This window comes from Somniosus microcephalus, chromosome 32, assembly GCF_052327205.1.
Source record: "Somniosus microcephalus isolate GS21.2 chromosome 32, FLI_Smic_1.0, whole genome shotgun sequence".
Taxonomy (NCBI): Eukaryota; Metazoa; Chordata; class Chondrichthyes; order Squaliformes; family Somniosidae; genus Somniosus; species Somniosus microcephalus.
Window position 1 is genome coordinate 35,552,985 of NC_141018.1, and position 13,944 is coordinate 35,566,928.

General features: G+C 49.4%; 1 protein-coding gene across 2 annotated transcripts in view; it reads left to right on the forward strand.

Moving 5' to 3' along the window:
* The window catches only part of LOC147097415 (creatine kinase U-type, mitochondrial-like), a 35,573-nt gene that overhangs the window by 12,483 nt on the left and 9,146 nt on the right, over nucleotides 1–13,944 (forward strand). For both annotated transcript variants that reach the window (XM_085972378.1, XM_085972377.1), the window contains exons 3-6: nucleotides 1,311–1,509; nucleotides 4,587–4,682; nucleotides 7,696–7,917; nucleotides 9,287–9,372. In XM_085972378.1, coding sequence (XP_085828504.1) covers nucleotides 1,311–1,509; nucleotides 4,587–4,682; nucleotides 7,696–7,917; nucleotides 9,287–9,372 — 603 coding nt within the window. The remainder of the gene's footprint in view (nucleotides 1–1,310; nucleotides 1,510–4,586; nucleotides 4,683–7,695; nucleotides 7,918–9,286; nucleotides 9,373–13,944) is intronic.

The following is a 13,944-nucleotide window of genomic DNA, read 5'->3' on the forward strand; positions in this document are numbered from 1 at the left end:
GGTTTGGATAGGCTAGCTGGGGAAAGGCTGTTCCCACTAGTTGATGGTACAAGGACCAGGGGACACAGATTTAAAGTTTTGGGCAAGAGATACAGGGGGGACGTGAGGAAAAACCTTTTTACGCAGCGAGTGGTGAGGACCTGGAACTCGCTGCCGACGGAAGTGGTGGAAGCAGAGACACTCGATGTTTTCAAGGGGAGACTGGATAGGCACTTGAGGGAAATAAACTTGCAGGGCTACGGGGATAGAGCGGGGGAATGGGACTGACTGGATTGCTCTACAGAGAGCCGGCACGGACTCGATGGGCTGAATGGCCTCTTTCTGTGCCATTATGACTCTATGACTTACTCTCCCCAAGCTAAGTTACAGATGTAAATTTAAATATATATATATTGAATAATTAAAAACACCACCTGCTCCATTAATACAATTGTTGATATCATCGAGTTGTAGGCGCAGTCCTTGCATTATTAAAGGTACTTCTAGCAATTGAAATTACAGCGCTCCTGCTGTCTGCTCGTGCTGTCTGCCAGGGCATATATCACCCGGGGGTCCTGCTCTTGTTCAGCACTCAGTCACTCCCGTTGGACACTCAGTCTGTCAGATGAGGATAGGACTGGGCCCAGGTGTCATGGTTGAGATATGATTTCACCTAAACACATTTCAAACACAGGGGCAAATTCAGCGAGACAGTGGCCCCACAATGTCACTCATAAGAACATAAGACGTAGGAGCAGGAGTTGGTCATTTAGCCCCTCGAGCCTGATCCACCATTCAATAAGATCATGACTGATCTGATCTTGGCCTCAACTCCACTTCCCTGCCCACTCCCCATAACCCTCGACTCCCTTATCGTTCAAAAATCGATCTATCTCCACCTTAAATATATTCAATGACCCAGCCTCCACAGCTCTCTGGGGAAGAGAATTCCAAAGATTCACAACCCTCAGAGAAGAAATTCCTCCTCATTTCTAATTTAAAAGGGCGCCCCCTCGACGCGAGTGCAGGGTCAGAGATCGTTTTATAACCTAATAGCCTCAATTCTCCAACCCATGTCTAGTGAGGCTCCGCACTGGGGCGCACAGCCTTGCTGAATTGACCCAATAGCAATATCAGGTCCTAAATCTCCCACCAAGCTTATACCCCTGACGTATTTGGTCATCTGTCCTACTATCTCCTTATTTGGCTCGGTGTCAACGTTTGTCTGATCAGGCTCCTGTGAAGCCCCCTTGGGCTACTCTACTGTGTTAAAGGCGCTATATAAATGCAAGTTGCTGTGGTTGTGTCTTCATTCTGCATTATATTTTCAGTGCTGACTACCCTGACCTCCGAAAGCACAACAACTGCATGTCATCTTGCCTGACCCCTGGTATATATGCCAAGCTTCGGGATAAGACCACACCCAGTGGCTGGACCCTGGATCAGTGCATCCAGACCGGAGTGGACAACCCTGGACACCCCTTCATCAAGATTGTGGGCATGGTAGCAGGCGACGAAGAGTCCTATGAGGTAAAGGGAGTAACTTCTTCCGTTGGTTAAGATTGATGGTGCAGTGAGTGTGGTCACATGGAAACACAGATCGGACTCACTTAAACAAAATCAGTTTGGTCTAACGCAGGGGTAGCATGCATGAGCATCAGTGGAGTACTGACATTACTCAACCTGCAAGTAGACTCTACAATCCACAGGCTCTTAAAAACCAGGCTTGCTGTGACCCAACCAGGACTGGTTAACTTTATCTTCTCATCGCTGCTACTCTTTCCGACCTCGGTGGTGCCCTGAGCTATGGCCTCCGACCCTTCACCTGGCTTTCTGAGGGAACATACGAAATTGACGGGCTGGTCCATCAAGCCTGCTCCACACCTCATGAGGGCCAAGCATCGTGACTAAACACTTCCCGAAGTAAAAGGGAATGAATTATTGTTTAAAACAGGAATATTAAAGGGTACGGAGAGAGTGAGCAGGAGAATGGGAATGGACCAGGTGGATCTTGTGGAGAAAAACACCAGCACAGATTTGAGGGGCTGAATGGCCTTTCTCTGTTGTGTAACTTTCCATGATTCTATGTCAGTTTGGGTGCAAGATTCCAGTGTAAAATGACACGGAGTAAACTCCAACTCAACCTCTAGTGGGTATTGGTGTAGAGCACAAAAACCTGCCCCTAATATGGTCTAACTCAGGGAGTCTGTCAGGTGACTGGTGTAGTGGGTGCTTATATGAGGCTGGGGCTGAATTATTCTTTTTTCATTCCTCAGGACAGTGTAGAGGGAGCTTTACTCTGTATCTAACCCATGCTGTACCTGCCCTGGGAGTGTTTGATGGGACAGTGTAGAGGGAGCTTTACTCTGTATCTAACCCGTGCTGTACCTGCCCTGGGAGTGTTTGATGGGGACAGTGTAGAGGGAGCTTTACTCTGTATCTAACCCGTGCTGTACCTGCCCTGGGAGTGTTTGATGGGACAGTGTAGAGGGAGCTTTACTCTGTATCAAACCCGTGCTGTACCTGCCCTGGGAGTGTTTGATGGGACAGTGTAGAGGGAGCTTTACTCTGTATCTAACCCGTGCTGTACCTGCCCTGGGAGTGTTTGATGGGACAGTGTAGAGGGAGCTTTACTCTGTATCTAACCCATGCTGTACCTACCCTGGGAGTGTTTGATGGGGACAGTGTAGAGGGAGCTTTACTCTGTATCTAACCCGTGCTGTACCTGCCCTGGGAGTGTTTGATGGGACAGTGTAGAGGGAGCTTTACTCTGTATCTAACCCGTGCTGTACCTGCCCTGGGAGTGTTTGATGGGACAGTGTAGAGGGAGCTTTACTCTGTATCTAACCAGTGCTGTACCTGCCCTGGGAGTGTTTGATGGGACAGTGTAGAGGGAGCTTTACTCTGTATCTAACCCGTGCTGTACCTGCCCTGGGAGTGTTTGGTGGGACAGTGTAGAGGGAGCTTTACTCTGTATCTAACCTGTGCTGTACCTGCCCTGGGAGTGTTTGATGGGACAGTGTAGAGGGAGCTTTACTCTGTATCTAACCCGTGCTGTACCTGCCATGGGAGTGTTTGATGGGACTGTGGTTCTTAAATGACATTAGGGTCAAGGCCTCACCCACCTACCCTGACAGTCCCATCCCACCTGCCGACCTTCCCCTGTGCAAAGAACTGTCCCAAGCTCTCTCTTGGCAAAGCCTGCGCTCTCTTACTCTGCTACATGCTCATTGCTGTCAGTGGGACACATTCGCTCAGAGCGGCAGCTTATGGATCACTGACTGAAAGCGTATTAAAGCAAATAAAATGAGAAAATGATTAACATCAACAGAGATTAAACTAACAGACGTTCCAGTCTGCGGTGTTTAATGACAAGCTGATAGGTGCTCATTACCCAAAGACATTCAGACTGAACTGTTACAGTATAATTTACACATTTGTGTTGTTAATCAGTTACGTCCTGAACTTACTGACATGAATCAGTCATTCATGAAAGAAAGACTTATGAAATAATACTGAGCAGCCTGCTGGTGGCGCTGTCCAGAGAGAGTATAAATACTCGGGCACGGGCCCAGCTTGCGCAGGACATTCTTAACAGGAACTAGTGAAGGATACAACTAGATCTCCATGTTGTAAAACAGTTGATTAAAGCTTTGTTTAACGCTTAGACCAAGTGCCTAGTAGTTTTCTTACGTCACGACCCACATCACCATTTCTGGTGACATTCAATGTTTCAACAACCAGATCGTTTTAACTATTTGACATCTATTCATCGCGGTTTCCTAGGTTGTGCATCAGGAATAGAATCACACACATTACAGAGGTGAATGCAACACCAAGATGCTTTTGACTGACCACAGTCATACCACACAGTGCTTGGTACAAAGAGAGAAGGGCTACAGCAACAGAGTGTGGGGGTGGTGGGAGTAGTAGGTTAGTCATTGGCTTTCCATCTCTGGATATTGGGTCGCATCCAGCTCAGACTGATGGCATGAAGGACTCCTCTGACAGCAGGAATTCTATGTGAAATGACTCTCAGCAATCCCAATGTATCTAAATCTCTATATAACCCGAGCTGTACCTGCCCTGGGAGTGTTTGATGGGACAGTGTAGAGGGAGCTTTACTCTGTATCTAACCCGAGTTTACCTGCCCTGGGAGTGTTTGATGGGACAGTGTAGAGGGAGCTTTACTCTGTATCTAACCCGTGCTGTACCTGCCCTGGGAGTGTTTGATGGGACAGTGTAGAGGGAGCTTTACTCTGTATCTAACCCGTGCTGGACCTGCCCTGGGAACCATACATTGGATTGCCAAAATCTTCCATTCCTCTGCACTAAGATACCTTGCCTTGATGAGCATAAAAACCAAACGTCTTGCGACTCTTCTCAGCAATTTTGTTTAAAACAATCAGCAAATTGTCTACAATTGTAAAGAAGGAGCGGTCACGTTTCTACCACCTCTGAAAACTTGTTGATGAGTCGACCAGTGACTGTTCCTAATGTTCTGTGCGTGCCTGTATCTTATTCCATTTATTGTGCTGAGTTCTTTGGTGTTGCTTGACCCTTCCTTCATGGAACACTTCCTAACGATGTCTCCTCCAATGATACAGGTCTTTGCTGACATTTTTGACCCTGTGATTATGGAAAGGCACAATGGATACGACCCGAAGACCATGAAACACCCCACGGACCTGGACGCAAGCAAAGTGAGTAGGAGAGGTGTATTGTTTTAATATCATTAAAACAAACTAGTGAGCAACAACTTGCACTTAATATAACACCTTTAATAAGAACATAAGAAGTAGGAGCAGGAGTCGGCCATTCGGCCCCTCGAGCCTGCTCCGCTATTCAATAAGATCATGTCTGATCATTGACCTCAACTCCACTTTCCCGCCCGATCTCCATATCCCTTGATTCCCCTCGAGTCCAAAAATCTATCGATCTCAGTCTTGAATATACTCAACGATTCAGCATCCACAGCCCTTTGGGGCAGAGAATTCCAAAGATTCACAACCCTCTGAGTGAAGAAATTCCTCCTCATCTCAGTCTTAAATGGTCGACCCCTTATCCTGAGACTGTGCCCCCTGGTTCTAGATTCTCCAGCCAGGGGGAAACAAACTCTCAGCATCGACCCTGTCAATCCCCCTCAGAATCTTGTATGTTTCAATGAGATCACCTCTCATTCTCCTAAACTCCAGAGAGTAGAGGTCCAATCTGCTCAATCTCTCCTCATAGGACAACCTTCTCATCCTGAGAATCAATCTAGTTAATGTGGAAAAATGCTCCAAGGTGCTTCACAGAGGCGTAAGGAGAAAATGGACCCTGAGCCAAAGAAGGCGATATTTGGGAGGGTGACCTAAAGCTTGTCAAAGAGATGGGTTTTAAAAATAGCTTGCATTTATATAGCGCAAGTGTGGAGACTAGGCGGGTGAAGGCACAGCCATCAGTGGCGGGGTGAAGGGAGGGGGCTGCACAACATAAGAACATAAGAAATAGGAGCAGGAGTAGGCCATTCAGCCCCTCGAGCCTGCTCCGCCATTCAATGAGATCATGGCTGATCTTCTACCTCATCTCCACTTTCCTGCACTATCCCCATATCCCTCGATTCACTTAATATCCAAAAATCTGTCGATCTCTGTCTTGAATATACTCAACGACTGAGCCTCCACAGCCCTCTGGGGCAGAGAATTCCAAAGATTCACCGCCCTCTGAGTGAAGAAAATTCTCCTCATCTCAGACCTAAATGGCTGACCCCTTATTCTGAGACTGTGACCCCTGGTTCTCGACTCCCCAGCCAGGGGAAACATCCTCCCTGCATCTACCCTGTCAAGCCCCGTAAGAATTTTGTATGTTTCAATGAGATTTTGTATGTTTCAATGAACCCAGAGTCAGAGGGGTTCGGGAGGTTTTAACGCTGGAGGTTACAGAGATCGGGAGGGGCAAGGTCGCGAAGAGCTTCAAATACAAGGAGAGTTTTTAAATTGAGACATTGGGCGACTGGGAACCAGTGTAGGTCAGTGAGGACAAGGGCTGTTGGGAGAGTGGGACTTGGTGCAGAATAGGACATGGGCATCAGAGTTTTGGATGAGCTGACTGACATGAACCTTGTCATTCATGTGAAAATGACTCATGTAATAATACTGGGCGGCCTGCTGGTGGCGCTGTCCAGGGAGAGTATAAATACTCGGGCATGGGCCCAGCTTGTGCAGGACATTCTTTAACAGGAACCAGTGAAGGACACAACTAGACCTCCATGTTGTAAAACAGTTGATTAAAGCCTTGTTTAACGCTTAGACCAAGTGCCTAGTAGTTTTCTTACGTCACGGATGTTTATCGAAGGTGGGTGAAGGCCAGCCAGCAGAGCATTGGAATAGTTAAGTCTGGAGGTGACAAAGGCATGGGTTCGGGTTTTTGCAGCAGATGGGCTGAGGTAGGAGATGGAGGCGGGTGATGGTCAATCTTTATTTTTTCTAGATGTGAATGTGGAACAGGGTCCTAATAAATTCAGTGCTGCATCAACTCTGTCAAAAAGGAACTAGATAAATAGCTGGTTGGGAATGGGATTAGAAGTTATAGGGATAGGTACAGACTGAGATGATTCTTCTTCTTCTTAGGCAGCCCCTCGGAACCGAGGATGACTTGCTTCCACATTTAAAATGAGTTCTCAGGTGACTGATGAGTCCAATGCGGGACCTGCAGTTTCTGTCACAGGTGGGGCAGATGGTGGTTGAAGGGGCGGGTGGGTGGGGTGCTTGGGTTGACGTGCGCTCCTTGCGCTGCCTACGCTTGGCTTCCGCTTGCTCCCGGCGAAGAGACTCGAGGTGTTCGGCGCCTTCCCGGATGCTTCTCCTCCACTTTGTGCAGTCTTGGGCCAGGGATTCCCAGGTGTCGATGGGGATGTTACACTTTTCCAAGGAGGCTTGGAGGGTGTCCTTGAAGCGTTTCATCTGCCCACCTGGGGCTTTAAATGATTGAGCATTTTATGAGACTCAATGGTTCCTGTGCTGCTGGAGGTTAGGGGTCAGGTCAAAATTCAATAGTGGAGATGTGAGGCTGCATGAGTATTTAAAAAGAGCATTCTCGCAGGAGATTAAATGGGTGGGTAGAGTCTATGATAGGGGAGAGTGTACATGGGCTGTGGGAGGAGATTAAATGGGTGGGTAGAGTCCATGATAGGGGAGAGTGTACACGGGCTGTGGGAGGAGATTAAATGGGTGAGTAGAGTCCATGATTGGGGAGAGTGTACACGGGCTGTGGGAGGAGATTAAATGGGTGGGTAGAGTCCATGATAGGGGAGAGTGTACATGGGCTGTGGGAGGAGATTAAATGGGTGGGTAGAGTCCGTGATAGGGGAGAGTGTACACGGGCTGTGGGAGGAGATTAAATGGGTGGGTAGAGTCGATGATAGGGGAGAGTGTACACGGGCTGTGGGAGGAGATTAAATGGGTGGGTAGAGTCTGTGATAGGGGAGAGTGTACATGGGCTGTGGGAGGAGATTAAATGAGTGGCCAATGGAAATAAAACTCGGGAGAGGTGTAAAACGGGCTGCCGACTCACCTGTTTTACTATCACACAGAGTCAGGATTTACCGCCATGAGTTTAGTGCCACTTCCAAGAGGCTTTGTGAGGATCCAGTCCAGGACTGTGAGGGACACTTCATCCACAAACTGACTCAGCCAAGCACAAACGCTGAATTAATTCTCTGTGTTCTTTTTTCAGATTAGAAATGCACAGTTTGATGAGAATTATGTTCTCTCCTCACGTGTGAGGACCGGTCGCAGCATCCGTGGGCTCAGTATGCCTCCTGCCTGCACTCGGGCTGAGAGGAGAGAGGTGGAGAAGGTGACTGTCGAAGCACTGGCCGGCTTAAAAGGGGACCTCGCCGGAAAATACTACAGTCTGTCCAGTATGACCGACAAGGAGCAGCAGCAACTCATTGACGTAAGACATCGAACTCGCACTTAAGCTTAATTATAGGGGACTGGCTGGTGCAGTGGGCTGGACAACTGCATTTCCCATCTGGGTCAAATTCAGACAGATTCCGGGAGGAAAGATTCCTGTGTCTGTAAAGGCTTCAACTTTGAAAGACTTTGGGAAGTCTAATAGGCAAGAGCTCACAATTACTGCCCCTCATTCTATGTCCTGGGAGTGTTTGATGGGACAGTATAGAGGGAGCTTTTCTCTGTATCTAACCCGTGCTGTACCTGCCCTGGGAGTGTTTGATGGGACAGTGTAGAGGGAGCTTTACTCTGTATCTAACCCGTGCTGTACCTGCCCTGGGAGTGTTTGATGGGACAGTGCAGAGGGAGCTTTACTCTGTATCTAACCCGTGCTGTACCTGCCCTGGGAGTGTTTGATGGGACAGTGTAGAGGAAGCTTTACTCTGTATCTAACCCCATGCTGTACCTGCCCTGGGAGTGTTTGATGGGACAGTGCAGAGGGAGCTTTACTCTGTATCTAACCCGTGCTGTACCTGCCCTGGGAGTGTTTGATGGGACAGTGTAGAGGGAGCTTCACTCTGTATCTAACCCGTGCTGTACCTGCCCTGGGAGTGTTTGATGGGACAGTGTAGAGGAAGCTTTACTCTGTATCTAACCCGTGCTGTACCTGCCCTGGGAGTGTTTGATGGGACAGTGTAGAGGGAGCTTTACTCTGTATCTAACCCGTGCTGTACCTGCCCTGGGAGTGTTTGATGGGACAGTGTAGAGGGAGCTTTACTCTGTATCTAACCCCATGCTGTACCTGCCCTGGGAGTGTTTGATGGGACAGTGTAGAGGGAGCTTTACTCTGTATCTAACCCCATGCTGTACCTGCCCTGGGAGGGTTTGACGGGAAAGTCTAAATTGCAATCTGAAGTCTCTGGAGTGGGGCTTGAATGAACAACCTTCTGACTATTGTGGACTTTTGAACATCCCCATTTTTAATCGCTCCACCATTGGCGGCCGTGCCTTCAGCTGCCAATGCGCTAAGCTCTGGAATTCCGTCCCTAAACCTCTTCGCCTCTCTTTCTTCCTTTAAGACTCTCCTTAAAACCTACCTCTTCGTCCAAGCTTTTGGTCTCCTGCCCTAACATCTCCCCATCTGGCTCGGTGTCCAATTTATTTTTTGGTAACGCTCCTGTGAAGTACCCTGGGATGTTTTACAATGTTAAAGGTGTTATATAAATATAAGTTGTTGCTGACTCCAATGCAAGAGGGCTACCACTGTGCCACGACTGACATCGGCTTCCGTCTGTCAATAGTTTAGTTTCTAACATTACTTGGTCCTGCGAGTAAACAGGTTTAATGATTATAACCATTTCTTTCCGTAGGCTCACTTCTTGTTTGACAAGCCAGTGTCACCTTTGCTGACTTCCTCAGGGATGGCCAGGGATTGGCCTGATGCCCGTGGGATCTGGTAAGTCCACCGGTGCGACTGTCCCGTCCTCATGTCCCACTCGCGGTCAGAAGGGCTGCCCTGGGCCTCCAGAAAGCCTGGGCCGTTCAGGGGTGATGTCAGGAAGCACTTCTTCACACAAAGGGCAGTGGAAATCTGGAACTACCCCGCCCGCGTAAGCTGTCGAGGCCGGGGGGGGAGTCGATTGAAAATTTCAAAACTGAGATCGAAAGATTTTTGTTAGACAAGGGTATTAAGGGTTACGGAACCAAGGCGGGTAAGCTGGAGTTAAGATAGAGATCAGCCAGGATCTAATTGAATGGCGGAACGGGCTCGAGGGGATGAATGTCCTCCTCCACTGGCTAGAAAGTAAAGCTGTTGGGCCAGGTCTCCCAGTGGAGTCTTCTGTTGAGCCTATTTCTTCTGGTGGGTATCTCTCGTATATCACTGAAGTCAGGGTCGCCGTTGGCGAAGAGAATGTCAGTTTACAAATACGGCCAATTGCACAAGGAGCCAGATCTACAACAACAACAACGACTTGTATTTATATAGCGCCTTTAACGTAGTATAACGTCCCAAGGCGCTGCACAGGAGTATTTTAAGACAAAAAAATTTGACACCGAGCCACATAAGGAGAAATTAGGGCAGGTGACCAAAAGCTTGGTCAAAGAGGTGGGTTTTAAGGAGCGTCTTAAAGGAGGAGAGAGAAGGTAGTGAGGTTTAGGGAGGGAATTCCAGCGCTTAGGGCCCAGGCAACAGAAGGCACGGCCACCAATGGTGGAGCGATTATAATTGAGTACAGGAACAAGGATGTCTTGCTGCAGTTGTACAGGGCCTTGGTGAGACCACATCTTGAGTATTGTGTGCAGTTTTGGTCGCCTTATCTGAGGAAGGATGTTCTTGCCATGGAAGGAGTTCAGTGAAGATTCACCAGGCTGATACCTGGGATGGCAGGAATGACGTATGAGGAGAGATTGGGTCGATTAGGCTTATACTCGCTGGAGTTTAGAAGAATGAGAGGGGATCTTATTGAAACTTATAAAATTCTGACAGGACTGGACAGACTAGATGCAGGAAGGATGTTCCCGATGGTCAGGGAGTCCAGAACCAGGGGTCACAGTCTAAGGATAAGGGGTAAGCCATTTAGGACAGAAATGAGGAGGAATTTCTTCACCCAGAGAGTGGTGAACCTGTGGAATTCTCTACCACAGAAGGCAGTAGAGGCCAATTCATTAAATATATTCAAGAAGGAGTTGGATATATTTCTTAAGGCTAAAGGGATCAAGGGATATGGGGAGAAAGCAGGGGCCGGGTACTGAAATTGGATGATCAGCCATGATCGCATTGAATGGCGGAGCAGGCTCGAGGGGCCGAACGGCCTACTCCTGCTCCTATCTTCTATGTTTCTAATCAGGGATGCTCAAGAGGCCAGAATTAGAGGAGTGCAGATATCACAGAATCACAGAATCACAGAAACCCCACAGTGCAGATAGAGGCCATTTCGGCCCATCGAGCCTGCACCGACGCATATCCCACCCGATCCCCGTAACCCCTACACCAACACATATCCCACCCTATCCCCGTAACCCCATGTATTTAATCCCCCTAACACTAAGGGTCAATTTATCATAGCCAATCAACCTAACCCGCACATCTTTGGGGGGTTGTGGGGCTGAAGGAGATTACAGAGATAGGAAGGGGCGAGGCCATGGAGGGATTTGAAAACAAGGTTGAGAATTTTGAAATCGAGGCGCTGCTTAACCGGGAGCCAATGTAGGTCAGCTAACACTGTTTAATCCCAGTGATGGAGTCGATACACTCACTCCCACTCAGGACCAGAGAGTTTTTCATCTAAAAGCGTCAAGGAGGCCAGCAAGGTTGAAAAAATGTAGCAGAAATTGACAAAATAAATTGTGACACCAAGCTTGGGTTGTGGGAGAAAGGGAAAACTGAGGGAGGTGAGGAGTTCTACAGGTTTGAGATCCTGGGAACGATTGAGTTAGAAGAGAAATGGGAGCGACGAACATAGGAACAGCAGGAGGCCATTCAGCCCCTCAAGTCTGTTCTGCCAAGAGATCATGACTGATCTGTGACCTAACTCCATATCCCTTAATACAAAAATCTGTTTCAGTTTCTACACGGTGAGGAATTTTCAATTTTAAACAGAATAATTTCCTGCCTTTTCCGCGGAGCTTGTCACTGGCTGCTGATTGGTGCAGGCACCTGGGGCGGGGGGGGAGAAAGACTGGGGAATGGGGGCTTGTGGGAGATGGAGTCTCGGGAATGGGGGCTTGTGGGAGAGAGAGACTGGGGAATGGGGCTCGGGGGAGAGAGAGAGAGAGACTGGGGAATGGGGGCTCGGGGAGAGAGAGAGACTGGGGAATGGGGCTCGGGGGAGAGAGAGAGACTGGGGAATGGGAGCTCGGGGGGGGGAGAGAGCGGGACTGGGGAATGGGGACTCAGGGAGAGAGAGGGAGACTTGGGAATGGGGGCTCGGGGGAGAGAGAGACTGGGGAATGGGGGCTCGGGGGAGAGAGAGACTGGGGAATGGGGACTCGAGGGGAGAGAGAGAGACTGGGGAATGGGGACTCGAGGGGAGAGAGAGACTGGGGAATGGGGACTCGAGGGGAGAGAGAGAGACTGGGGAATGGGGACTCGAGGGGAGAGAGAGAGAGACTGGGGAATGGGGACTCGAGGGGAGAGAGAGAGAGACTGGGGAATGGGGGCTCGGGGGAGAGAGAGAGACTGGGGAATGGGGACTCGAGGGGAGAGAGAGAGACTGGGGACTCGGGGAGAGAGAGAGACTGGGGAATGGGGACTCGGGGAGACTGGGGAATGGGGGCGAGGGAGAGACTGGGGAATGGGGGCTCGGGGGAGAGAGAGACTGGGGAATGGGGGCTCGGGAGGTGGGAGAGAGACTGGGCAATGGGGACTCGGGGGAGGGAGAGACTGGAAATGGGGACTCGGAGAGCGGGACTGGGGAATGAGGACTTGGGGCGAGAGGGAGACTGGAAATGGGGGCTCGGGGGAGAGAGGGCCTGGGGAATGAGGACTCGGGGAGAGAGGGAGACTGTGGAATGGGGGCTCAGGGATAGAGACGCTGTGGAATGGGGGCCCTGTATTATCCTCACCAATGTACTCTAGAAATCTGCACAGAAACACACAAAATTTTAATTTGAAATTGTGTTATGGGGCACAACTGTGAGTGAATGGTGATTCGACTGAATATCTGTTTTAAATCTCACATCAGAGCTCCCGAATCTGACTTTATACATTCGCATAATCGCTGGTCCCAGTTGCTATAGTTACAAGGCAACTTGACAACAGACAGCAGAACATTCGCTGTATTAGTCGCGCCACACAAGTGCCAGGCAATGTCCATCTCCAACAAGCGAAAGTCTAACCATCGCCCCTTGACATTCAACGGCATTACCATCACCGAATCCCCCACCATCAACATCCTGGGGGTCACCATTAACCAGAAACTTAACTGGACCAGCCACATAAATACTGTGGCAACAAGAGCAGGTCAGAGGCTGGGTATTCTGTGGCAAGTGTCTCACCTCCTGACTCCCCAAAGCCTTTCCACCATCTAAAAGGCACAAGTCAGGAGTGTGATGGAATACTCTCCACTTGCCTGGATGAGTGCAGCTCCAACAACACTCAAGAAGCTCGACACCATCCAGGACAAAGCAGCCCGCTTGATTGGCACCCCATCCACCACCTTAAACATTCACTCCCTCCACCACCGGCGCACCATGGCTGCAGTGTGTACCATCTACAAGATGCACTGCAGCAACTCGCCAAGGCTTCTTCGGCAGCACCTCCCAAACCCGCGACCTCTTCCACCTAGAAGGACAAGGGCAGCAGGCGCATGGGAACACCACCACCTCCAAGTTCCCCTCCAAGACACACACCATCCTGACTTGGAAATTTATCGGCCGATCCTTCATCGTCGCTGGGTCAAAATCCTGGAACTCCCTCCCTAACAGCACTGTGGGAGCACCTTCACCACACGGACTGCAGCGGTTCAAGAAGGCGGCTCACCACCACCTTCTCGAGGGCGATTAAGGATGGGCAATAAATGCCGGCCTTGCCAGCGACGCCCACATCCCATAAACGAATAAAAAAAACAACAATAAAACTATACAGGGCAAGCCTGGACTGTAGCAGGACTTGAATTCCCCGAACCGTCGATTCTCTCAGTGGATTAGCGGGGCTCAGTATCAGCCTGGTGGAGTGGAGACTGTTTGATTTATATCTTTATATATTGAAGAAGCCAGGCTGCAGCATGCACACCGGCCCAAAGCCAAACCAATCAGACTGGGTATTGCAAACAATAGGAAACACAGGTCAGCGAGCAGCTGCAGAGAGAAAGCAGGCTGGCATTTAATGATAATTGTGGATGAGAAAGGCCATTCGGCCCCTCTTAATTCATTCATCGAGAAAGGCCCTACTATCCCTCCCCCACTACTGCAGCATCCATTTGTTTCTTAAATAATTCCAGGGTTTTCACCGTTATTCTACCTGGGAGTCTGTTCCATGCATTGGTCACTGTGTGTGAAGAATTTCTTGATAGAATCATAGAAGTTT